This window comes from Bactrocera tryoni, chromosome 3 (assembly GCF_016617805.1).
Source record: "Bactrocera tryoni isolate S06 chromosome 3, CSIRO_BtryS06_freeze2, whole genome shotgun sequence".
In the NCBI taxonomy this organism is placed as follows: Eukaryota; Metazoa; Arthropoda; class Insecta; order Diptera; family Tephritidae; genus Bactrocera; species Bactrocera tryoni.
Window position 1 is genome coordinate 33,667,314 of NC_052501.1, and position 24,031 is coordinate 33,691,344.

The 24,031-nt window shown below is 38.1% G+C and overlaps 2 protein-coding genes across 2 annotated transcripts; one reads left to right on the plus strand and one right to left on the minus strand.

Annotated features, from left to right (window-relative positions):
• Nucleotides 1–4,343: 4,343 nt before the first annotated feature.
• Nucleotides 4,344–8,046, plus strand: LOC120771144 (alpha-1,3-mannosyl-glycoprotein 2-beta-N-acetylglucosaminyltransferase). Its single transcript, XM_040099012.1, has 8 exons — nucleotides 4,344–4,988; nucleotides 5,319–6,075; nucleotides 6,143–6,423; nucleotides 6,486–6,635; nucleotides 6,720–6,824; nucleotides 6,898–6,988; nucleotides 7,052–7,222; nucleotides 7,307–8,046. The coding sequence occupies exons 2-8, from the start codon at nucleotides 5,533–5,535 to the stop codon at nucleotides 7,418–7,420; spliced, it is 1,455 nt and encodes a 484-aa protein (XP_039954946.1). The 5' UTR covers nucleotides 4,344–4,988; nucleotides 5,319–5,532; the 3' UTR covers nucleotides 7,421–8,046.
• A 230-nt stretch (nucleotides 8,047–8,276) lies between these two features.
• On the minus strand, nucleotides 8,277–23,746 carry LOC120771145 (barH-like 1 homeobox protein). Its single transcript, XM_040099013.1, has 3 exons — nucleotides 23,452–23,746; nucleotides 9,340–9,488; nucleotides 8,277–9,278 (listed from the first exon to the last, which is right to left on the minus strand). Exons 1-3 carry the CDS (start codon nucleotides 23,744–23,746, stop codon nucleotides 8,436–8,438), a joined length of 1,287 nt encoding a protein of 428 aa, XP_039954947.1. The 3' UTR covers nucleotides 8,277–8,435.
• Nucleotides 23,747–24,031: the final 285 nt, after the last annotated feature.

Consider the following 24,031-nt stretch of genomic DNA (forward strand, 5'->3'; position numbering starts at 1 on the left):
TATTAGCTGTTTGAATCTATTGCAGAACGCCATTCAAAAACATTAAAAATAAGACTGCTTTTCTGATTTGACTTTTTTCCTGTGTACATGTAGACAGAATGTTTTCATTGACTAATTACTGTTTGAATATAAAAAAAATTAGAAGTCACATATTATACCTATGGCTTTTACTATACCAAGACTCAGCATCTTAGTTTTACGAAGCAGGTATGCTTCTGTTAAAGTTTCTTAAGGCCTAATTGACAATTCTAATCGAAATTCTTGTGTTAGTGTGAGCTTTCATCCTTTAGTTTCAGTGCTAGTTATTTCAATGTATTGGAGTTTCGCTCGCCGCGGCATAAAATATGTATGCACCTATTTCTGTAGATCGATTCCAGATCGTATGCAAAAATAACTAATTGGTTCCTATCTTTAAACTCGTGAAAAACAAGTAATATGTAAAAAAGCTATGTTGTTAACAAAAAATATTAGGTTAACAGAATGAGGTGTACATAAGTCAGAAGCATGAAATTTCAAATATGAAATTGAGGAAGCGGTGTTAAAATTGAACTATATGACACCGACCCCTATCCCCCCCCGCCCCTATAGGTAAAATTCTATTCCTCAGGAATGACGACCCATTTTACCCAAATTTTGTTCATAACATAATACAGATTACATCTGGCTAGAATAAGGAAAACTTCTCATATAACACAAATTAATCCAGATGAATTTATTCTTTCCCTTAGCAGAATATATGAAAATATCATCTCACGTCAAAAATTGTAAGAATTGGACCATAACTTCACTACGTCCCAGATACAAAATATGTGAAGTCCAGTGTTGTCGGTAAACCACTTGATGGTGCTTCCTCTTAGCAGTAGGTACAGCGTGGAATCATTCCATTCCGCCTTACTGCTGAGAGTAACTTTAAACTTCCTAGTGAAGTTTACTATTTTGGTAATGGTGCTAGTTGGAAAAAGTATATTTCATCACTTAAATTTTTCATCTGCTCGGACGAGATTACCTTCTCTCTGCTAAACCCTTCTGCTGTCTTTTGAAGCATTGGATCTTTGGCTGCTTGATTGATTATTATGTGTAGCTTCGATAGTTGAAGTCCTACCGAAGTTTGCGATACTTTTGAGACCGCTACGACCGCTACCGTTCGAAAAGTAATAATCGGGTTTACGATAATTGTGTATATCTACCTGATAATCCTTGGGTTACAGGCTCAGGATTTACCGGCAAGTCGATTGCACACCATGAGTGTTTTTGAAGCCTTGATTATGGTTAGACCCATATGCTGCTTCCACCGAAGAGTTGAATTCAGCATGAGATCTAGCTATTTGACCATATTAGTCATTACCAACTCACTGTTTTCAAGGGATAGATTTCTCGTGAATGGTGGTTTTTAAGGGGTTAATGTTCAAATCAACACCACTGGACCACCTCTTTGTCACGCCGAGTCCTCTTTGCACGATATCAAAAAGAGGGTCTACGAATTCTGGCAAAACTGACAATATCATCCGCATATCCCTGACAGTGAATTTCACTGTTAGTTTGAAGATCAAGTAGGTCGTCTACAACTAGGCTTTATATTGGTGGGATATAGCACCCCACCCTGCGGGCAGTCTGTTGTATTCCTTATTGTGGCTTCTGCTATCTGTCTCTATCTGCGTACCGGTGCTGCCACATTACTTTCCTCCAGTGCTCATACCAAGCTTTCATGAGACGTATTGTCAAAAGTACTTTCGATGTCGAAGAAGGCGCATAGCATCAGCTCACCCCTTAAACGAGCTTTGTATTAGATTAGTTGAGCTGCCTGTTCTCCATACATGCTGGTTCGCACGTTGTGGTGCAGTTTTCAGTGCCTTCGATTTTATTTAATAATCCATTAACTTTTCCATACTGTTTAGTAAGAAGTTAGACTAATCGTCCTGAAGGATTTCGCCAAAGAGTAGTCTTTGGTATGAAGATCACCTTAGCAGTGCGCTACGGTTTCGGAATTTACGTCAGTGCGAGGCTATTTCTCATCCGCCGAAGAAGGTGGGGCAGTACGACCTGCTCCCCCTAATGCTAAAATGGTGTCATCCTACTCAGGAGGCATTAAGTTCGCGAATGAGACCATTGCTCACCCAATCGAGTCCGCAGTAAATCAGAGCGAGATGGCTTCTATTCGACGACGGGTTGACAAAGGTCTACCGGAATTGTCTTTGCTTGACCAACAAGGACAGTTGCGTCTGTTGGTGATCTTCTATAGAGGGCAGCTGTAGTGATATGCGTTTATGAAGCACTGGTTCAGTGCAAACAGTCTTCTTTCCAGTCCTGAAGCTGCAGCACTTCTATCAGAGCGTTATGACTTGTATTCGACAATCGTTTGACACAAATCTACCGGAATTATTGCCGAGAAACACTTAAGCAGAAGTGCAGTAGTTATTTATTCCCCACTGGTCGTATATGTCCCGTCACATCTTTTAATTGCTAATGTTTTGTCAGTCTTGCCCCTGGCCAGAGGAGGTACGGAGGTAAGGTTACATTTGTATTCCTCCTGGTTCCCCGTACGTTTGGTCTTGTTGTTCGTATCTTTTTCCTAAGATCTGAGAGTTTGCTTAGCCACCAAGGACAATTGTGTTTGTTGGTGATCGTCTTTAGGGCAGCTGTAGTGATACGCGTTTGTGGTGGACTGGTTCAGCGCAAACAATCTGCTTTCCAGTCCTGAAGCTGTAGCACTTCTATCTGGCTTCATGACCACCGAGCTGAACCTTTAGTTCAGACGGAAGATTTCTTTCCATGTGAATTTGTATGATTCCAGCTGTACAGAAGTTAAGCATCTTTCCTCGACCTTGCTATTGACCACTCTCCAGGCCGAGATACTGAGGCCCTCGTTTTGGTTCTTAAAGAGCTCGAGAGTAAAATCATATGGCTTGCTTGCGCATATTGTTTTATCCACTTTTTGTGCAAAGGATCGATCTCTCTCACCCAGTTAGCGGACCTCTAGTCCTTGCAGTTTTGTGGCGTTGTTTGCCCATTTTTGTGTTTCGCGGTTTGGGTGGGCGAAGACGCTCGCCTGACAGTCGAGGTTCCGTTAACAGGGAAACGGCTTCGAGTTTCTGTACTTTGTTTGCCACTGAACGATTTGCCACCTTTACGCCCCTTCCATACAGGGAAGACACTACTGCCCCTAAACCTGTTTCGCACCATTTTTTAGACTACCACTGAGCCTTTACCACTTGGAGATGCCTCAGCTACCACTTAAATATGGCACCCCTCATGGCCTTCCTGCGAGGGTCATAATGCCTGCCAGGATTGCTGGCTGATGGTAGAGGAGCCATCGGCCTCACCTCTTCTTTTTTCAAAAACCCCTGAGAATTCCGGGCTCCGATCTTACTTCCTCTCTCCTGTACTCTGTATACTATAACAACGCACGGCCAGATCTTCTGGTACGTAGTATAAGAATTTCAATCTTCTGGTAGTGTTTATATGAACGGTAAAAGTATATTGGTCAGTATGTAAAATATCATATTAATTGTAAATGAACGTAAAATATTGGGAATATTAAGGATTCATACCGAAAATGTTTGTAATTGGCTTATGTCAAACAGGAAAATGCCAGCAATTCGAACATAATCACATGAAAAATACTAATAAATATTCAAAGAAAATCTTTATAACTATAAATATTCTTTTCCACTGACGTATTCTTGGTAAATTTGTCTTTAATTTTGAACAACTTGACTTCCGCTGCAGCAAGCAACTATTGTGAATTTTGGGTTTCTACGATTTCTTAACAGTGTTACCACATGAAAAGTGAACGGGTTTTCAAGAAAACTAAAATAAAATGAAAACATTAATAATAATGCAATATTAATTTTGGAATGTTATATTTGTGAAATATCAAGCTTTATAATGAAATAACAGCACTATTTCCATGGGCTCTCAACAAATTTTACAAATTAATTTTGAAGATTTCTCAGAAGTGGGTTGTAACATTCATTACCTCAAAATCACATCACTTTCAAATTGGGAATTGAATTTTGTAGAAAGATTATTGGGGCATATAATGTGTGTATGTTATAGAAAAATTCTTCTTCAAATGGTAGAAATTTCGGGTGCTTAATTATACATACACCCCATTTATTAAATTGTGGAGAAAGCTGAACTTATAATTTTACTTAATATATTTTAATTAATGTTCAACTTGTTAATCCATCTTTACCAACATTCAGTCATAAATTAGAAACTTGCACCCTTTTGTGTTCTCAATGGTATACAAAAATATTTCCATTTCTAATGCACAATTCACAATAGCTTTGTTGACACAGCTGTCAACGGTACACTGGATGCAAAACAGCTGCTGATGAATACATAGTTCTGACATTTCTTTTGCCAATTTACAAGTAAATGCGAAAATAAAATTTTAAATTTTTAGGCAAATGATAAATATTTAATAGGAGTACAACATCAAAAATTATGATATACAAATGCTGCATCAGGAGGACGTGGCGTTTTGCGAGGTTTTAGACAAACATTGAGGAACAAATCTAAATGGCAAAGAGTTAATCTAATTATTAGCGGTCGGCGCATATGTGGCAAAAACTATAAATACGTAGCATTCCGCTGCTAGGTATACACTAATAGTGTTAATTTATTGAGAATTTGTTTTTCGGAGTAGAAGTATCGTTAACATCTTCAACAAATACATTATTAACGGTTATTAGATACTTTTACTGATAAGAATTAATGTAAAGTAACGGTACGGGTGATGTACTATTGCCAGAGAGCGGTGTGTTACCCGCTCGCATTGCATGTACATAAACTAATCAGTGAAGCATATAATTTTGAAGCTACCGAAGTATATAGCCCACTTAATGGGAGTATCGTCAAAATACACAAAGACGGGAGAAGTTGAGGGAGATTTTGGAACACAAATCACAAAATGATATTGCTGATTTCTAAAAAGTTATATATAATATAATTCAACAAAACGTACTGGAGGAGGTACAGCACAGGTAAATTATGAAATTATGTTATTACTGTCAGAATCAAGCAGCCTATTTGCGTTTGTAATATAATGACTTAAGAAACAAATATAGTCATGGTTGGTTAATAATTATAATGCTCTTAGTCGGAAAATATTGCCAAGAATTTAACTTAAGAACAATTTACTAACTAAACGAAAATACCTTGATACATAATGAATTCGATGTGATAGATTTATTGTAATTGAGTTTCTTTTTCATCAACACCCATACGTTAGCAAACTTTATTAATGTATTGTAATATGTGAAACAATAAATATATAAACGTGTCATTTTTGACATACTTATTTTTCATTTCAGGAAAAAAGTTATAACTATCTAATCGAGCAGCCTAAATATTATTTATCCAGTAATCGTTTATTGAAGTAACTAAGCTCTAACGAAGAAATGTGCAAAGCTCCCGTAAACTATTGACCAAACAATAAATGAAGTGGACATACTGAACGAAATTTAAATTTGAATTTTATGCATTGCCAACTGACTCAGAAAAAATTCCCACCTATTTCGCATAAAAATGCGTTCACGCAAGATCCTGATTATAGCTGGTTTTCTAACAACCTGGACTTTTATAACATATTATTTTTTAATACGAAATAGTACCATATACCCCTTAAAGGATCATTTGCTCATCCAAAAATTAAGTAAATTGGAACGAGAATCTCGAATAGAAAACATAGAAAACAGTAAACTAGTAGGGCAGCTAATAGGAATTTTAAAGAAAAAAATGACTATAGATGATGTAGTAGAGGAACCACAGCCATACAAGGAGAAAAAGGAACGCCCTATAGACATAGTTCCTTTGCGACCGGATCATGCCTTGAGCGTAGAAGAAACGCAGCGAATAAAAACTGATGCCGATACAATACCAGAAGATGATGTAGGAGTTAGCGGAAAAGGTCCTCCCATAGCAATACCCACAATGACCCATATGGCTAATGGCGAACCAGTTATACCAATATTGGTGATAGCTTGTAATCGTGTTTCCATACGAAAATGTCTTGACAATTTAGTACAATATCGACCAAATGCTGATCAGTTTCCAATTATAGTGTCACAGGTAATTTCACTGAATATAAAAAATATGCAATTTTAGTAAAGTGTACGATTCTGAAATGTATTTTCAGGATTGTAATGACCAGCAAACAAAGAAAACAATTCTAAGTTATGGGTCACAGGTCACATTGATTGAACAACCCGACCAATCTGATATTTTAACGCCACCACGTGAAAAGAAATTTAAAGGATATTACAAAATAGCCCGTCATTATGGTTGGGCATTGAACACAACATTCCAAAGAGGCTACGAATATGTCGTTATTGTAGAGGACGATTTAAATGTGGCTCCTGATTTTTATGAATACTTTTTGGGTACACATGTTTTACTTAAACAAGATTCGTCACTCTGGTAAATAAACTATTTCTATAGAGATAAACAACTCAGTAAACTTAACTTATTAATATTGACAGGTGTGTGTCAGCATGGAACGACAATGGTAAAGATAAATTTGTAGACAACACCAAGCCTGAGTTGTTATATAGAACCGATTTTTTCCCGGGACTTGGATGGATGCTCACTAAAAATCTATGGCAAGAACTATCTGTTAAATGGCCAAAATCGTAAGTTTGTTCCTTTAGGACTTATTGTTGTTTTATTTTTTATCAATTTTATTCACTGATTCAAAACTTTTGTTATTTTCATAGCTTTTGGGATGATTGGATTAGGCATCCGGAGCAGCGAAAAGAAAGAGCTTGCATCAGACCAGAAATATCGCGAACAAGAACGTTCGGAAAAATCGGGGTTTCGAAGTAAGTACTTATCTTTATTAAATTTTAAAGTATAAAGATCTCAAACTGAATCTTAAAAATATTTTTCTTGCAGTGGTTTATTTTTCGACAAATACCTTAAGTATATTAAACTTAGTGAACATTTTGTAAATTTTTCTAAAATGAATCTCACCTATTTATTAAGAGTAAGTATTACTTTTAATTCGTTAATCAACGCTATTTTAAGACGTTGCACATTTATATTTTAGGAAAACTACGATCGTGTATTTCTGAATGACGTTTATTCTTACCCTATCGTAACATATGACGAATTACGCAGAAGTCTCATTAAAACTGAAGGACCAGTTCGAATACAATATACAACTAGAGAGCAATATAAACATATAACATCAATTTTAGGACTGATGGGCGACTTCAAGGTAAGTCGTATGCCTATATGTACATATTTAGTTTCTATGTGTATTAATTTCTGCCAATTGAATGTATGTTCGTTTTCTACGCAGAGTGGTGTTCCGAGGACGGCTTATCACGGTATTGTTTCGTTCTTTTACCAAAAACGTCGTGTATACTTGGCCCCAAGCGCTAATTGGAAGGGCTACGATCTCTCATGGAGCTAACAGAATATTGTACATATTTTGAACTTGGGCTAAGTAGCAACATTTGGTTATTTGAGAGCCAATATTTTTAGTATATAATACCATGATTGGCGAAAAGAAGTACCACATATTATATTGAAGGAAAATTTGTTTGCGTACATATTTTTATGGGCTTAACTTCTATAATTGAAAGTTTATTGTAAATTTATTACCAATAGCCGCAACCAAAAACTAAATTAAGTTAGCTGCGTGAATGTAAATTTAGAAGTTGTTGTATTTATTTATATATTATTGAAGCTAGAACTATACACATAAAGATATTGAAGATATGTAATATAAACACCCTATTTACACACTATGACTTTTGTAAGCGTAAGCAAAACGCTGTAAATTCCTGTGGGAAGTATTTTCTATCATTCGGTTACATTAGTTAATTCTATTTAATGTGCTCTCTAGCAAATAGCTAATGTAAACATTGCTATTTGTTCAATTTTGTGTGATTGACCTTTATGATATACATATATACTTATGTACATAGATAATAAGTTTGCCAATATAAAAAATAAGATTTTCTGTTAAATACATGCGCATTTGTATCGTTTCCTATTTACCAAGTAAAGAACTGTTGTGATTTGTGTATGAACGATTTGTATTTAGTTGATAGTTGACATATTTTTTATACAAACCTAGTGATGCTTCAATTTACCCAAACTCGTAACTCGTTGCGCTCCGCGTTTCAAGTTGCGAGTCCACTTAACCTTTTAATAGGGATAAATATTTTTCAATTTAAATCTATGGAGAGTTCAATATTTGCATAAATGTTGCATATTGATTATATTTTAACATAAATATCACGAATAAATATGCTAACATTGCTCTTCTCTTATTTGATAAAGTAATGAATTAATTTATTGTGCCACAGTACGAATATGTTCTTATAAAGCTAACTGTAGTATTCCATAAGATATTCAATAAAACAATTGTCCTCTATTCTTAAGTATAAACAACTACAAGTATGTACATTTTGTAAGAAAGGTTAAACGTCGTCATTTTCATCGATTTGTTCACAGTCTATATCGCTGCAGTCCGAGTCCGATATTGAGGGCATCAAGTGGTTTCTTGGATTGCGTGACGAGCCCAATTTCTCAAAATTGACACCATTGATTCTCTTCTGCAAGAAGTTAGCGTTCGTATCCCCAAATACTCGTTCAAGCTCGGCCAAGCCGTTCGAGGTCGTTGTATCGCCTTCTGGTGATATTGCACCATATTTTAACGCTAAGTAAGTGTCATGTGTAGAGTTATTTGTTAATGAATTTTCGTTGCGGCAGTATGAGTTAACATTGACCAAAGCTGTAGCCATTGGAAGGGTGTTATACTCCAAGAAGCGATCTACAAACTCATCCGGCGCTCTGTAGTGCTTTGCTGGGGACGCCAACTGCGGTGGTCCGTTCGCGTTATTATCTGTGTTGTTAGCACTTGCAGCGGCTGCGGTTGCTAAACTGTAGGGTAAGGCGAAATTCAGCGGTTGCCCTCGCGCTAATATAGCGTTTCGCGCACTCTCAATCACTGGCAATGGCGGCATTAGAGCCGGAGTTACGGAACCACTGGCTGTGGATGTTGTAGATGCTAAATTCGTGCTGTAAGGACGCATAGTGGCTGACATCGGAGTCGATGGTACACCGCCGTTTAACATGATCGACTGAAAGGGTGTGGGACCGGAGGGTGTTTGGCTAAAGAGCCAGAGACGGTCACCGACCACCATTGGGCGAGCTAGACCACCTATGCCTAATTGTGCGTAGTAATGGGAGGCGAGCGATTCGACATCGGCCGTGTATTTCCGTTTCCATTTGGTGCGTCTATTTTGGAACCAAATTTTGATCTACAATAAAACAGTAGCGGGTAAAGGCGTTGCGAATAAAGGATGAAATGTACGAATATACCTGCGTTTCCGTTAAATGTAACTGTTTTGCGAGTGCGGTTCTCTTGGCGACTGATAGGTATTTACCTCGCTCGAATTCTGTTTCTAAGGCTTTAATCTGAGAGGCAGAGAAAGCGGTTCGTGGCCGCTTTTTACGATCGTCATTAATGTCTGAAACAAAAATATAATCACGAAAAATTGTAATAGGTTTCGAATAATGAACAGCTAAGGAATACCATTAAAGAAATTAAAAAGAAGAATGGAAAAATCTTGTTTGATATTTGTACTATTTAGTCTCCAAATACTATAATTAAAAAAATAATGCTTGCGGAATGATTAGGATACGGAATCTAGTAAACTAAACTCTGTCAGTCAGTAACCAGCTGCCAGCAAGCGAAACTTTTACTTATTTAAAAAATATAATTTTAACATTTATCCAACATCTTTCACAAAAACCACTCACCTAAGGATATTATTTGTAGATCCAGAGTAAATCAGTATAACAAAAAAACGAGAAAAAGTATAGATTTTGGACTTTGGGATCAGATTTGCCTTATTTCTTTCGTTAAAGTTGTGGCTCAGGGATTATAGGAGTGGTTTTAATCCAATAACTTACTACATTTGTGAGCCAGCAACACTGGTAGGATGTTTCTTCAATATTTTAAACATTTATTTAAGTTCTCACTGGGGCGGACCGACATACAGGACTGCAAAAAATCCATTCCCACGACAGCCGGTTCTACGCACCGGAAATGACGCGTATTTTATCTGGCCAGGGGCTGTTTTTTCGACGATCTAACCCGAAGCAGGGTTGCTCCGTATCCTCCTGACTCATGCTGACACTGAGTACAACCCGGGCCTGCATATTTTTTTTTTGCTGCGTTAGCGCCAAGAAGCTCCATCCAAACTCCACCTCGGTCAGGTGTACTACATGCAATGGTTGAGCCATCTTAAAACCTGCTCAGGCCGCGCCACTCACCCCGAGTGGCCAACAGATGACCTCTACGATCCACAGGAGCTCAAATAGGCAACATAACTCCCATTCTGACTCACAAATAGCATAACCAGACAACCTATGCTAACTGTCGCTTCAGACCACCTGCCCATAGTTATCTCGATCGAGAAACCTCCTTTACCTTTAGCCGCCAATTCATACTGCACCTTTCGGTAGACAAAACAAAGTGATGGAATCAACTTGCTGATGCTAACGCATCTATTCTCGACGGTCTCACCAAGGTCCTCAACCTGTCGTTGACCACTCTTCAAATACTCGATGTGTGGAAAGTCGGGAGAGTGGTCCCATTACTGAAACCTGGGAAACCCGTCAACAAAGGGGAGCCCTATCGTCCGATAACTCTCCTCTCCCCAGTAGTGAAGACAGGTGAGGCCTTGCTACTCCCGACCTTCACTCATCACCTGAGCCTAGCTGACCACCAACATGAATTCCGAAAAGTGCAGAGTACCACCACAGCATTTAACGTCATTAAAGCTCGGATAATTCGGGGTCTTAACCAGAAACCACCCTGTGAGAGAACCATTCTCAGAGCGTTGGACTTGTCAAGAGCTTTTGACACTGTCAATCACACAACGCTACTGCACATCAAAAAAACTGCGCTCTATCCAGGGCTGAAGAGATGGACCATGAACTACCTGAGCGGTCGTCAATTATCCGCACAGTTACTGAGAAGAATTAAGGGGGTTCCGTGGGATGGTGTCCCCTCGCCGCTACTGTTTAACTTCTACATCCCGAAACTCCCGTAGCCACCAGAAGGAGTTTCCATAACCTCGTACGCGGATGATTGCACGATATTGACACTCTCCCCCACCAAATCCCCAGCGACCATATTTACGAGCTGGACGAAGGAATACAGACTTCAGCTTAATTTGCAGGCGATGGCGCCAAGAATCCGACTGTCAATAACAATAAGATTTTAGGTGTAACTTTTGATAGTCTATGCTCCTTCACTCCTCATATGACCGTGATTATCGCCAAGGAACAGAGCCGCAACAAAATCCTCAAGTCGCTAGCCGGCAACACAAAGGAAAAATAAAAATAATAGTCGTTGGCAACTTACAGGGGAATAGGCCGGCCGGTCCTTAACTACGCCCCACCAATATGGTCGCGTGGATGCAGTGGAACGCACATGAAGAAACTTCAAAATTTTCAGAACACTGCACTCTGGACTACGACAGCATGCCTCCGAATGTTTCCCTTTGAACCCCTACATAGTGAGACGCTTATGCTCCCAGTTAAGGAGGATAATGAATTCCTCTCCAGGCAGTTCCTGCTGGGATGTTTTCGCAGCCACCTGCTTGAAGCGGAACCGTCTCCCAGAAGCATCAAGAGGTCATTCGTCAATTACGTCGACGACATTGAACAATACGCCGGCAGGACTTCAGATGCAACTATCTTCCGACAAGCACTGACCGCCATTCACAGTGGAGCCATCAACACCTTCACCGACTCCCTTCCAGTGAATGGCGTTCTTGGAGTCAAACAACCACCCATTGCAGACGAATAGCTCGAATTGCCACTAGAAACGAGAGTGACCCTTGCGCAGCTTCGTTCTAGATATTGCTGCAGGTTAAACTCCTACATATCCAGAATAGATCCCGACATATCCAATATAAGTCCTGAGTGCAATGAGTCTCCACATGACACCTCTTTGCATGCCCCACCAACCCCACTCCTCTAACACTCCTCTCCCTTTGGTCCGATCCCGTCGAAACAACACGTTTCTTGAGCCTTCCGTTAAATGACGTCGACGACAACTTAGATAATCCTTACCATCCTAACGGGGATTAGATAACCGTTAAAACAACAAACTTAACTTATCTGAAACACAAATACATATGTACTCCTTGCATTATTATACTCTTGGGATACAAACCCTTATTACGGACACAAAATATTATTTCTAAATATGTATTATAATTACAAGCTTTCATAAAAGTAGGGTTGAGAATGTTTGTCCATGTTTTTCCATCAATACGAACAAACACCGAAACTCTAATAGCCTTCTGAGATACAATTTCTATATACATAAGGTTATCGAGTCCCTGTTTGGATGGTAAGGCTCAGATAAGTTGTCATCCAGGTCATCCAACGGAAGGCCCAGCAAACGTGCTATTTCGATGGGGACGGACCATAAGGAGATGAGTGTCAGATGTGTAGGGTTAACTGGGCATGCAAAGAGGTGGTTAGAATCATGACGAGACTCGTTGCATGCTGGACATATATTTAGTATGTCAGGGTTGATTCTGAATTAGTAGGAGTTTAACCTGCTGCAGTATCCCAAATGAAGCTGTGAAAGGGCCACTCTAGATTCACGCGGCAACTAAAACTCGTAGTCTGCAATGGGTGGTGGTTGACTCTAAGTACGCCATTCACTAAGAGAGAAATTTCCACAAGAGCCCGTTCTACGCACCCGCACTGACCCGGATTTTATACGGGCCAGGGCTGTTTTTTCGGCGATCTAACCCTCTTTGGATCGGTGAGTACTAGTTTAAGTTTGTCGTCACTGGAGCAACGCCTTGCAGCAGGGTTGTTCCGTATCCTCCTGACTCATGCTGACATTGACCCGCGCCTGGAGGATTTTTTCTGCTGCGTTTGCGCCAAAAGGCTCAATCCAAACTCCACCTCGGTCAGGTGTAATACATGCAATGGATGGAGCCATCTTAGGACCTGCTTAGGCCTTAAGACGCACAGGGAGTGGACCATAAGTTACGTGGCTCTATGTTGCCAACGCACTACTACGATCGTAGTCTCTACAACTGTGCAACCTGCACCTAGTTAGCGCGCTGCGCCGCCAATCCAACTGAGTGGGCTACAGAGAACCTCCACGGTCTACAGGAGCTCAAACAAGCAACACGACTCTAATTCTGATCTGAGTCCAAGAAACCAACCAAAACAAAGATCACGAGCGAGATAATGGTGGAGGCCTAGCCTCAATATTGCACAACACCGTACAATATCGTCTTATCAATGGAGACATCGACCGCAGGGTTACTAGAACGTTGGGGTATTGAGATCCGTCCAGGCGATTTCGAGCTTGAAATATTTAATACATACATCCCCCCAGTTACATTTTGCCCTACAGGATATCACCCGAATATAGTTGCGCTACTTCGTGGTGGAAACAGTTTGGTACTTTCGAAAAACTTCCCGATTTTGTTTCTATGGACAACCGTACCTTCGTTAACTTTAACAAACCTAACTGGATCGGCTTCACAGAATTTACTGAGAACGTCTTCACCGCTTTACCCATTCCTACGGACGTAACCATTGGCGAACGTCGATTCCGCAAAGTGATCGCAGCAGCTGCTGCTCACTTCATTCCGGCGAAACTCCGCTCTTATTTTCTAGCCGAAGCAGCTGCTTTAGCTAACCAGCGCGGCATCTTACGCCATGTCGATACCTGTGATCCCTGAATAAGGCATATCAATTTGTAGATTCGACAATTGGTAAATCAAGACAAGGGACGAAATGGATGGAGCATTTCAAGTCGTGTAACCTCTCCATTGGTGTGAGTAAGCTTTAGTCTACAATCAAGGCTTTATCTAATCCGAAGAGACATGATGACCGAGAAGAGGTTCAATTCAATGGCCATGAATATTCGGACCCGAAGAAGTACGCGAGCTATTTTAGCCGGCAATTTATACTGCACCTTTCGGTAGACAAAACCAAACGATGTGTTACCCGACGGCTGCGCAAAATGCCAAAAGAGGAGGTTCAGAATGTCATCAACAAGGCAAAATCGTCCAAATTTATTGGCCTTGATGGAATCGACATGCTTATTCTAAAACATATAATAACTCTCCTCTCCCCAGTAGTGAAGACATGTGAGTCTTTACTACTACCGACCTTCACTCCCCATCTGAGCCTAGCAAACCACCTTCCGAAAAGTGCACAGTACCACCACAGCATCCTCGTAGCGTTGGACTTGTCAAAAGCTTTTGACACAGTCAATCACACACCGCTACTGCAGGACATCGAAAAAATTACGCTCTCTCCAGGGCTGAAGAGGTGAACCATGAACTACCTGAACGGTCGTCAATAATACGTATTATTTCGAGGAAGAAATTGAAAACTCAGGAAAATTAAACAAGGGGTTCCGTTGGGTGGTGTCCTCTTCCCGCTATTGGGTAACTTCTATATCTCGAAACTCCCACTGCCACCAGAAGGAGTTTCCATAACCTCGTACGCTGATGATTGCACGACATTGACGCCGGGCAATGGAATTGATGGCATGTGTTCAAAATAAACAGCTATCTTTTTGACCTTTCTCGCTTCTTCTCTGCACAAAACTTAACACTCTCCCCTACTAAACCGCCAGCGACCATGCGACTTGACCTTAATACCACCACAGAAATCACCTCTGCAGCCACCTGCTTGAAGCGGAACCGCCTCCCAGGAACATTAAGAGGTCTTTCCTCAATTACGTCGACGACATCGAACAATGTGCAGGAAGGTGTTAATGGCTCCACTGTAAATTGCGATCAATGCATGTCTGAAGTTTGCTTCATCCGAAGTCTGATCGACGTACTGTCTAATGTCGTCGACGTAGTTAAGGAAAAACTTCTTGATGGTTGGTTGGGGATATCAAGAGGCATCCTCTTATATTCCCGAGTGTTCTGGTATGTCTGAAGTTTCTTCAAGCGACCATATTGGTGCGGCGTAATTAAGTACCGGCCGACCGATTGCCTTGTATGTTGCCAACAACATATCTTTGACATTTCCCCATGTGCTGCCGGGTAGCAACTTGAGGCTAGCAACAGGATGGTCTGATGCGAGAGTTACCATAATGGTAAAATCGGGCCAGATATTACAGATGCCCACAATTCTGGTGTGGCCTTCGTCATTTGTTGTGTAGAATGTTAAATCGTCTATCTCTTACGCCAACTCCATTACTCTACGATCATTTGGTAGACAAGAATGCCATTGTGATGCACGTTAAAGTCGCCTAATACCAAACGCTTTTATACAAGCAAGGGGCTATGTAACTTGTGATCTACCCACGTTGTGTGTTAAGGCCTGAGCAGTTCAATCTAGACAATATAATGGGAGATTGTGGTGTTATGAACAATAATCTATGCCGAATTGCGTCAAGATACTTTGTCAAATAAAAAGTTTTCCATACAAGAACTTGACATTGATTCATCAGATTCTAGGGCTACATATGTATGTGCTATGGTGACCCGATATGCGATTCCGATAATTTCACAAATGAAGTGTTCAAATCTCAAATCCAAGACACTCGTTTCTTGTCATTATAATCAAACAAATTTGTAGTATTCTTCAAGAGATTCTTATAATTTCGGTTAGACACCAATATTATTGGTCAGAGAATCAGAAAAGAAGGTTGTGATAAATATGCTAAACATATTCCTGGCATTTTTTTTCCTTGCTATAAATAAGTTCCGGCAAGGCTAGAAGCCGATGTGGCCATAATAAAGTCGACCGTTCACAAGCACATAAAACGTCTCGAATTAATTTGGAAGCTTGACAAATGAGTTGCTTCGTTACATCGATGACTGTGATTTGCTTACCAAGCGTCAAAGAAAATATCCATTTTTGAAGTGCATTGTTACTGGCGACGAAAAGTAGGTTGTTTGCAAGAGGCCATGATCTAAAAAGAATAAAATAGCTCAAACCATTTCGAAGGCTACCAAAAAAAAAGGTTATGTTGTCTGTTTGGTGGAATTTCTTTGGAATCGTTTGTTTTTAACTTTTGCCCAATAATACCACGATTAATTTTGAAGTGTGTTATGATCAGTTGAACAAACTGAGTGACAGTATATGTCACATGGAATCAATCTCTTCCCCGAAAAATGGCTAACAGTATTGGACCAAAATGAAGAATACATGATTTCAGAAAAAAAGTAAAATAGTGTTTAAAATGCATTAAAAAACGAAATTACTTAGTCAGCGACCCAATGGCAATGATTCCAAGGAAATATGTAAATGGAATGAGACTTACGGAAAATTTTAGTTTTTTTGCAAAACTTTTTTACACTATTTCTGAGATTGATTTGGGGTTAAAGACATGTTTTGCGTATCTCAATTGATTCAGAAAGATAGACGATTTTAGAAAGACATTATATTCAAAGGTTTCAACTTATTTGATCATATTCTCGATTTTACGGGTCAAATAATTTTGCAGTATCAACACTTTGCCTCATTAATTAACTTTCTTTTGTTATAAAATAAATTGATATTTAAATAAATTAATATATAATATAAATTATTTAATTATAATATGTATATACTATTTTCGCATTTTCAATACAGGGTCCTAAGTTGATGTCATTATTTTTACTAATTACACATGGACGAAAGCCATTTAAACAATTATTTTTGGCTCGACAGTTGATTAGAAGCGGGTAAAATTGTGCTAGTATACATACACACATATATGTATATGTATGTATATATGTATATGTATATGTATGTATACATTTAATCACCTTTGTGACACTTTGAAGATATTCTCGTTGACAAAAGAATAAGTCTAATTGACTATTGCAATGTGCTCAACACTTGTGCAAGAACAAATGATTTTACAAATTTCGTTAAATATCTTCCTAAGAGCCAAAATCACTTGGCGTTGACATTTTATTCATTAAAAACAAGCACTTACAAATATATACGTACAAAGAACATACTATGTATATGTATGTATATACCGTAGCGCTCAAATAAATAGCAGCACTTTCTTAGAATTCGGAACAAAATAAATATACTATTTTGATTAGATTTTATAATACAGTTATTCATGTTATCATGTTCATATAATACATAAGTATATATGTTACATATATTTAATATTTGAATTCAGAACTTTGATATAATTACAAGACTTTAACCTCTCTCTTATGCAAATATAATTGCCACCAACCAAATTGTACTTTACGATAGAGTATCGTCTAGCTAGCGCAGACAATAATTGTAGGTAGAACTGTTACAGTCGCGAAACTTTTCGAGCGCAGTGGTCTCTATTTTTCCAATTTTGCAGTTTGAATATATGTATGTATGTATATACATACCATTATCAGACAAAAAATGTGTGTACTTTATTTTTTATTTATTCTGTTAGAAGATCAACTTCAAGAATATGCTTCCTCTTTAAAAACTTTTTAATATTAATAATAAAAATTATTATTGTATTTAAAATTGTAATGAGTAAAAGATAAAAAACGTTAACAATTGAATATTTTGTTACTTTTATTTACTATTTCGATATAATTAAAAATATTGTTTTTACAAATTTTCGGACTACTAAAGAATATGAACTGGTATTGACACAAAACTGCCATGAAGGATAATTGAATCAATGATCCACAGCGCTCCGATGCCAATACATGGGCTTAATCTCCATATGAGCAGATATAGATTTATATATAATACATAAATGTATGAATACATTAGATGCATGTATTTTTGAAAAAATAAACTGTAGTAACTAGTAAGGAAAGTCTTAGTTCGGATTTAATCGAACATTTTATACTCTTGCAACTTGCAAGGATCAAAGCCGGTTAAATACCGTCAGGTGTTCAATATTAAAAAATGTAAAACGAAAAGGTTCAACTTCATTGTTCAACGAAAATGTGAATGGATTACAAACAAGTTTGATATCATATTAACTCATTTTGAAGGTCATAGACTCCATAAATCTTACTACTATATTAAAAATGAGATACTGCTATGAGCAAAAAATAGTAAGAATTTGTGGATAATTTTAAAATTCTTAACTTAATCTTCAAAATCTATGTCCCTCACCTCAAAGTAATCCCCCTTGGCCTCATACATGTGTGCCAACGTTTTTTCCAACCTTCGAAACAGTTGTTAAAGTAAATTTCCGGAATAGTCTTCAATATGCCCAGCGATTCACACTTAATGTTTTCAATTGACTCGAAACGGTTTCCCCGGAGCGAACGTTTGAATTTGCTGAATAGTCAGAAGTCACACGGAGCTATGTAAGTAGGTGGTAGGCGAATACAGTGGTTGCGGCACGTTATTGGTTGAAAATTTGGCGAAAAACTCACGAAGAATCAATGCAGAGTGCGACGGAGCAACCAAAAGTTGTCGGCCCATAATTCCATACTAACATAGTAAGTATTCCTTGTTAACAGTTTGGCTTGTAGGAAGGATTTCGGAGTGTACCACACGCCTATAATCGAAAAAAAAATGTCAACATAACCTTGATTTTGACTTGCTTTAATTTTTTTCGGCTTCGTCTCACCTTTGCCACGATGTTCGGCCGATTGATCGCATGTTTCCGGGTCAAAAGCATAGATCGAAGACTCATCGCCAGTAATAATACGTTTCATGACATCCTGGTAATCGGAAAGCATTGTTTCACAGACGTTAATGCGACGCTGTTTTTCGTAAAAAAATAAATGATTTTGGAACCAATCGTGCTTTCACTTTTCTGAGGCTCAATTGATCTTTCAAAATGGTTTTCACTGATCCGTTCGATATTCCAACGATACGGGTAAGATCTCTGACTGTTAATCGTCGATTCTCGAGCACCAATTTTCTTATTTTATTGACGTGTTATCATCAGTTGAAGTTGATGGCCGTCGTGGCACCAGAAATTATATTTCACACTCAAAATTTAATGAAAGTTCTTTATTGACTAAGTTCACTTATCCTAAAATCGCCAAATGCACTTTATGTTATTCAGAAAGACAAGCGTATAATAAAGACTAATGATTATTTTAATGTGACGTTTGGCACAGATCATACCAAGCTAGAAAAAAAATATTTCGACGGATGGGCTTTCGCACGAAATTTTAACTTAAAAGTCTTACTATATTTTGCCCACAGCAGTATATTGATACAATTTAACTCAACCGGAATTAAAATTTGATGTGAAAAACGGCAACCAAAGGATCGGAATCCATTAGATTTTGGATATTAGGCTTAGACCAAGCCTAGTTCATTTATATTGAGCGCCAAACCATAAATACAATTGTATAACTGTTAAGAAAACGTGTCCACTTAGTTTCATTAAACTTTCACATATTTTGAGCAACCCAAACGCTATAAAGTCGGTTGAAAGTCGGATATCACTATATAGAATATATTGGGGTTAGAGAAATGGAAGGGCTGATTGTATTAATTTTTGAAATTACTCAGGTATACTTGAGAACTACATGTCTGCATTGATTGGTTCTTGATTTGTAGACTGAAAAGTACTTGCACTTCAGATGGAACTTACTTGTGTTATATGAGAAGTAAGTGTGGCTTTTGTTTGTTTTCTTCCGTTTTCAGGATAATATTACTTACCGTATTTGGTTGAAATCAGTGGAGTAGGTTAGTTATTGATGTTATATGGAGAGAGGAAGGGGTTACAATTGCAATCATCCATTTTCGCAACGACGACCACGAATTACTCCAGCTAATATATGTACTACAGTGAAACTTCGATAATTCGTATTTGCAAGGGACCACAATTTAAATACGAGTTATGGAGTTTTTTAGTTGAGTTTATATCTCATTGTATGTATATGTAACTCATTTAGTTATCTCATATGTATGTATATGTAACTCATTTGATTTAATTACGTGATTTTAGTACAAATGTCGCCGATACGAAGCAAAATGTAGTAATAAAACTAAACGAGTCTATGTATAAATGTTATAATATAAGTTAATAAAATTGCAAATTTGATTTTAATTCATTTAAGGTCTTGCTGAAAAACGAATGCTGAATTCTTACGCAACATTTGTCAATGAAAACCATATCAAACTCAAAGTTTATATTTTTTATCATACTGCAACAAGGACCAACGACTAAGCCAATGCGCAATCTAGTTGAGTACTGCTTTTATTGGTCTTTTGAGCTTGGTGAACAGCCAGAAGTCGCACGGCGCCAGATCAGGTGAATATGGTGGTTGCGGAACGATATGGGTTGAGTTTTTGGCGAAATGATCACGAATTACGAGAGCAGTATGAGATGGTGCATTGTCATGGTGTAAAAACTAAGAATTGTCTTTCCACAATTCCAGCCTTTTTAGGCGGATAGCGTTACGCAAACGACGCATAACGTTCAAATAATATTCCTTGTTGACTGTTTGACCAGTTGGAAGGAATTCATAATGCACAACACCACGATAATCGAAGAAAACAGTCAACATGACTTTGATTTTTGCACGACTTTGGCGCGATTTTTTTGGTCTCGGCTCTCTTTTGGCACGATATTCGCTCGATTGATCGGTTGTTTCGGGGTCGTAAGCATAGATCCAAGTCTCATCGCCAGTTATAATGCGTTTCATGACACCCTGGTAGTCGGAAAGCATCGTTTCACACACTTCAACGCGACGCCTTTTTTTTCAAAAAATTCAATGTTTTCGGTACCAGTCGAGATTTGACGCGCTTGAGGCCCAAAACATCCTTCAAAATGGTATTGGCTGAGCCTTTCGATATGCCAACTTCATCAGCAAGGTCTCTAATTGTTAATCGACGGTTATCAACACCAAATCTTAGATTTGTTAAACGTGAGCTTCGTCGGTTGAGGTTGATGATCGCCGTGGACGCTCTTCGTCTTCGACACGTTCCTGGCCGGCTTGGAACTCTCTATACTACTTGTAAACATTTTTTTTTAGACATAGCCTCATCACCAAAGGCTTTCTGCTCCATCATCAACGTATCCGCAGCAGAAAATTGATTCCGTAAACAAAATTTAATGCAAATTCTTTGCTCAACAAATTTCGACATCGCAAAAAACGAAAAACTCACTTTTAGCAGCTCACAAAACGACACAACGAATATTTTGACATGAAATTTGACAGAAATGTGACTGACAGTACTACCAACCTAAAAAAAAATAATTCTCCAAATCCTTCGACGCGCGCAGTTTAAATTCAAATGTCACCTTATTTTTTTGGCACAGTAGTATAATCGAATATTTTATACTCTACCTGTGTTAAAAGGATAATTATTTTGACTTACCGCCCGATGGCGTCAGTTCTACACTGAGAACTATTTTACCATGCCTGAGGGGGAACTGTCAAAATAGTGAAGCTCATCCGGAAAACATGTCCTCGAAGGTGAAAATCGAAAACGAGTTTTCAATCCATTGTTTTTAGAAATAAATCGTAATTTTTCCGAAATATTAAATTTTTTGAAGGGTAAATATTTATCTATCCTCTCTTATATGCCGTTATAAATTACATACAGACATTATTTATGTAGTTATTATAGATATGGCCGTTTACATCATGCATGATAGAGATGGCGCAACCTTATTTCTAACATTCCTCACATAATCTATCAGAATTTTATTGGTTTGATTGAATATTCCCCGTTTTAAAGTAACATATAGTATATTGCAATAAATTTATTGGATCTCGGATATGAATCAAATATCGATCATCAGTTTAAAATATTTATATTCTAATATGTTCAAATACATATCATATGGACATATAACGGGTGACCCAAGTAGAAGTACTTTTTTCAATAGCCGGTTTTTAACAGATCCCTCGTGCGCCGTGTCAAGCTGTCATGTTATTTTTTGTTTAGTTTTGTGTGGCTTTTCATCATAGAAAGATTTACGCCTGAACAACGTTTACAAATCGTTCAATTTTATTACGAAAATTCGCGCGCTTCTCTCAACTTATGGTCAACATAATTGACCTACTGCGAGTATTATTCGCAACACCATCACCCATCTTGTGACCCAGCATTCACTATTGTATAATATTCGACCAAATGGACTACGTGCAGGACGCAGTGAAGAAAATATAGCAGCCGTGGCTGAGAGTGTACACGAAGACCGTGGTGATCATTTCGGCTTCGTTCGTAGGAACTCAGACTGACGTATGGCGCATTTTACGTCGAGATCTTAAATTGAAAGCGGACAAAATACAACTTGTCCAAGGATTGAAGCCGCTCGACCTTCCCAAGCGACATCGCTTCGCTCTATGGGCTCTTGAAGAACTTTTAGAACGACCAACGTTTTCGAGCCAAATTTTGTTCAGCGATGGGGCTAATTTCTGGCTCAATGCAAAATATCACGCGTGTCATTCGCCAGTTACCAATCGAAATGCTCGAACGAGTTATCGAAAATTGGACGCGACGGAACGACGATCTAAAACATAGGCGCGGCCATCATTTGAGGTAATCTTCAAAAACTAAATTCCACAGAATGTCCTTTCGAATGATAATAAACATTAACATTTGAAGATCGTGTGTTTTTCCTTTAAACAAAAGTAAGGGACCTCGAAATGAATCACTCTTTATAAGCTACTAGTTCTAGATCTATCATCATACTTTAAACTTTTAAAGTCTGAGTAAATCATTCATGTAAATATGGATGAGCAAACGGTGCCTGACAGAATTCAACAAATAATATGTGTGTTAAATAATATTTATCCTACTGTTCTAAGCAAAACTTAAGGATGCATGATTTGATTAGCGAAATTTCGATTGGGCGTTGTTCGAAGCACTAAGTGACGTGTTCAATGAGCTATTCTGGATAAAATTTAAGGTATGTTGCTACCAATCTTTGTTAAAAGATAATTAAATAAATTTGACTACCACGCAACATCAATCCCTTTCAATGAAAAAAACTCTTTGTTCAACTTTTTTACTAACGATATAATTAGGGTTTTCACAAGTCTCATAAAGTTAGAAGTTTTAACGATTCGAAAACATAGCATTGAGAATTGTAAGTGTGTAAACTCATTTTTGTACGAAATCCAACAACAATTTTTTAAAGTGTAAAAATTTATAATTTTACGATTTTACGATGCTTTTGACGGGTTGTGAGTACCCCAAATATAAATTTGAAATTTTGAAGATCAGCTTTACTAGAATACTTCAGATTCTGCAGTCTGTTGTAACGAATATATGCAGAAATGGCCACCTTCGAAAGTCCATTGGTAATTACGAGTATAAAATATCTAATTCCCGTTCGCCGATTATTTATTTTACAACATTTCTAGGAGGAAGGTTATAATCGGTAGATAATATTTCAAAAAGGGTATGTGTAAAAGACAAAGATACATAGATATAATAATTTTAATCTTCCGCCACTTCCTTTAATCTTCGAATCTTGTCAGATATCGTTTAAAAATCAATATTAATAATTACTTGAACATCTGATAACGCTGTGGTATCACTTACTACTGCCATCTTCGGATGCAACATCACTTTTCGAATCCTCCACGCCGTCCGCCGTGCAACTAGATACCGGACTTGATGCTAATAATTCTACCTTTGATTGCACTTCGATATTGCTCTCACTTTCAACTTCTAAAATTTCAACTTTTTTACATTGAGTCACAGGTTCTGAAGCATTTTTAGTCGGATCACTTAACGCCGAAAAGTATTCACTACATTTGCTTGCATTTGGTTTCGATAATATATTATCAATTGAAAAATTATTCTGAAAACAACGCACGGCCGAACGCGTATCCATTATCTTATAAGTACTGGAACTTTCCAAAGATTATTATAATTGAGAACGCCGGAATACGCACAACCGATCAAGCGAAAAGCTCTATGCACATCCTTCACGGATTGATGCTGCACGTCTAATATTAAAGATCACTTAGTCAACCGGCTCAAGTGATCTTCAACGAATGAATATCGCACCATCGAAGCAAAAGAGCAGGACGGCAAATAATAAATCTCAAGTGGCCTAGTGTGTTTGAATGTGTCAACATGTTAGAGTGAAAAATTTATCAAACGGAACTGCCTCCAT

Excerpts from the sequence above, each read along its gene's own strand:
- LOC120771144 (XM_040099012.1), top strand. The coding sequence starts at position 5,533 with ATGCGTTCACGCAAGATCCTGATTATAGCTGGTTTTCTAACAACCTGG. Across the intron at positions 6,424-6,485 it reads AAACAAGATTCGTCACTCTG|GTGTGTGTCAGCATGGAACG; the intron begins GTAAATAAACTA and ends TAATATTGACAG. Across the intron at positions 7,223-7,306 it reads GACTGATGGGCGACTTCAAG|AGTGGTGTTCCGAGGACGGC; the intron begins GTAAGTCGTATG and ends TTTTCTACGCAG.
- LOC120771145 (XM_040099013.1), bottom strand. The coding sequence starts at position 23,746 with ATGGATACGCGTTCGGCCGTGCGTTGTTTTCAGAATAATTTTTCAATT. Across the intron at positions 9,489-23,451 it reads TGCATCCGAAGATGGCAGTA|ACATTAATGACGATCGTAAA; the intron begins GTAAGTGATACC and ends TTTTTGTTTCAG. Across the intron at positions 9,279-9,339 it reads TACATTTAACGGAAACGCAG|ATCAAAATTTGGTTCCAAAA; the intron begins GTATATTCGTAC and ends GTTTTATTGTAG.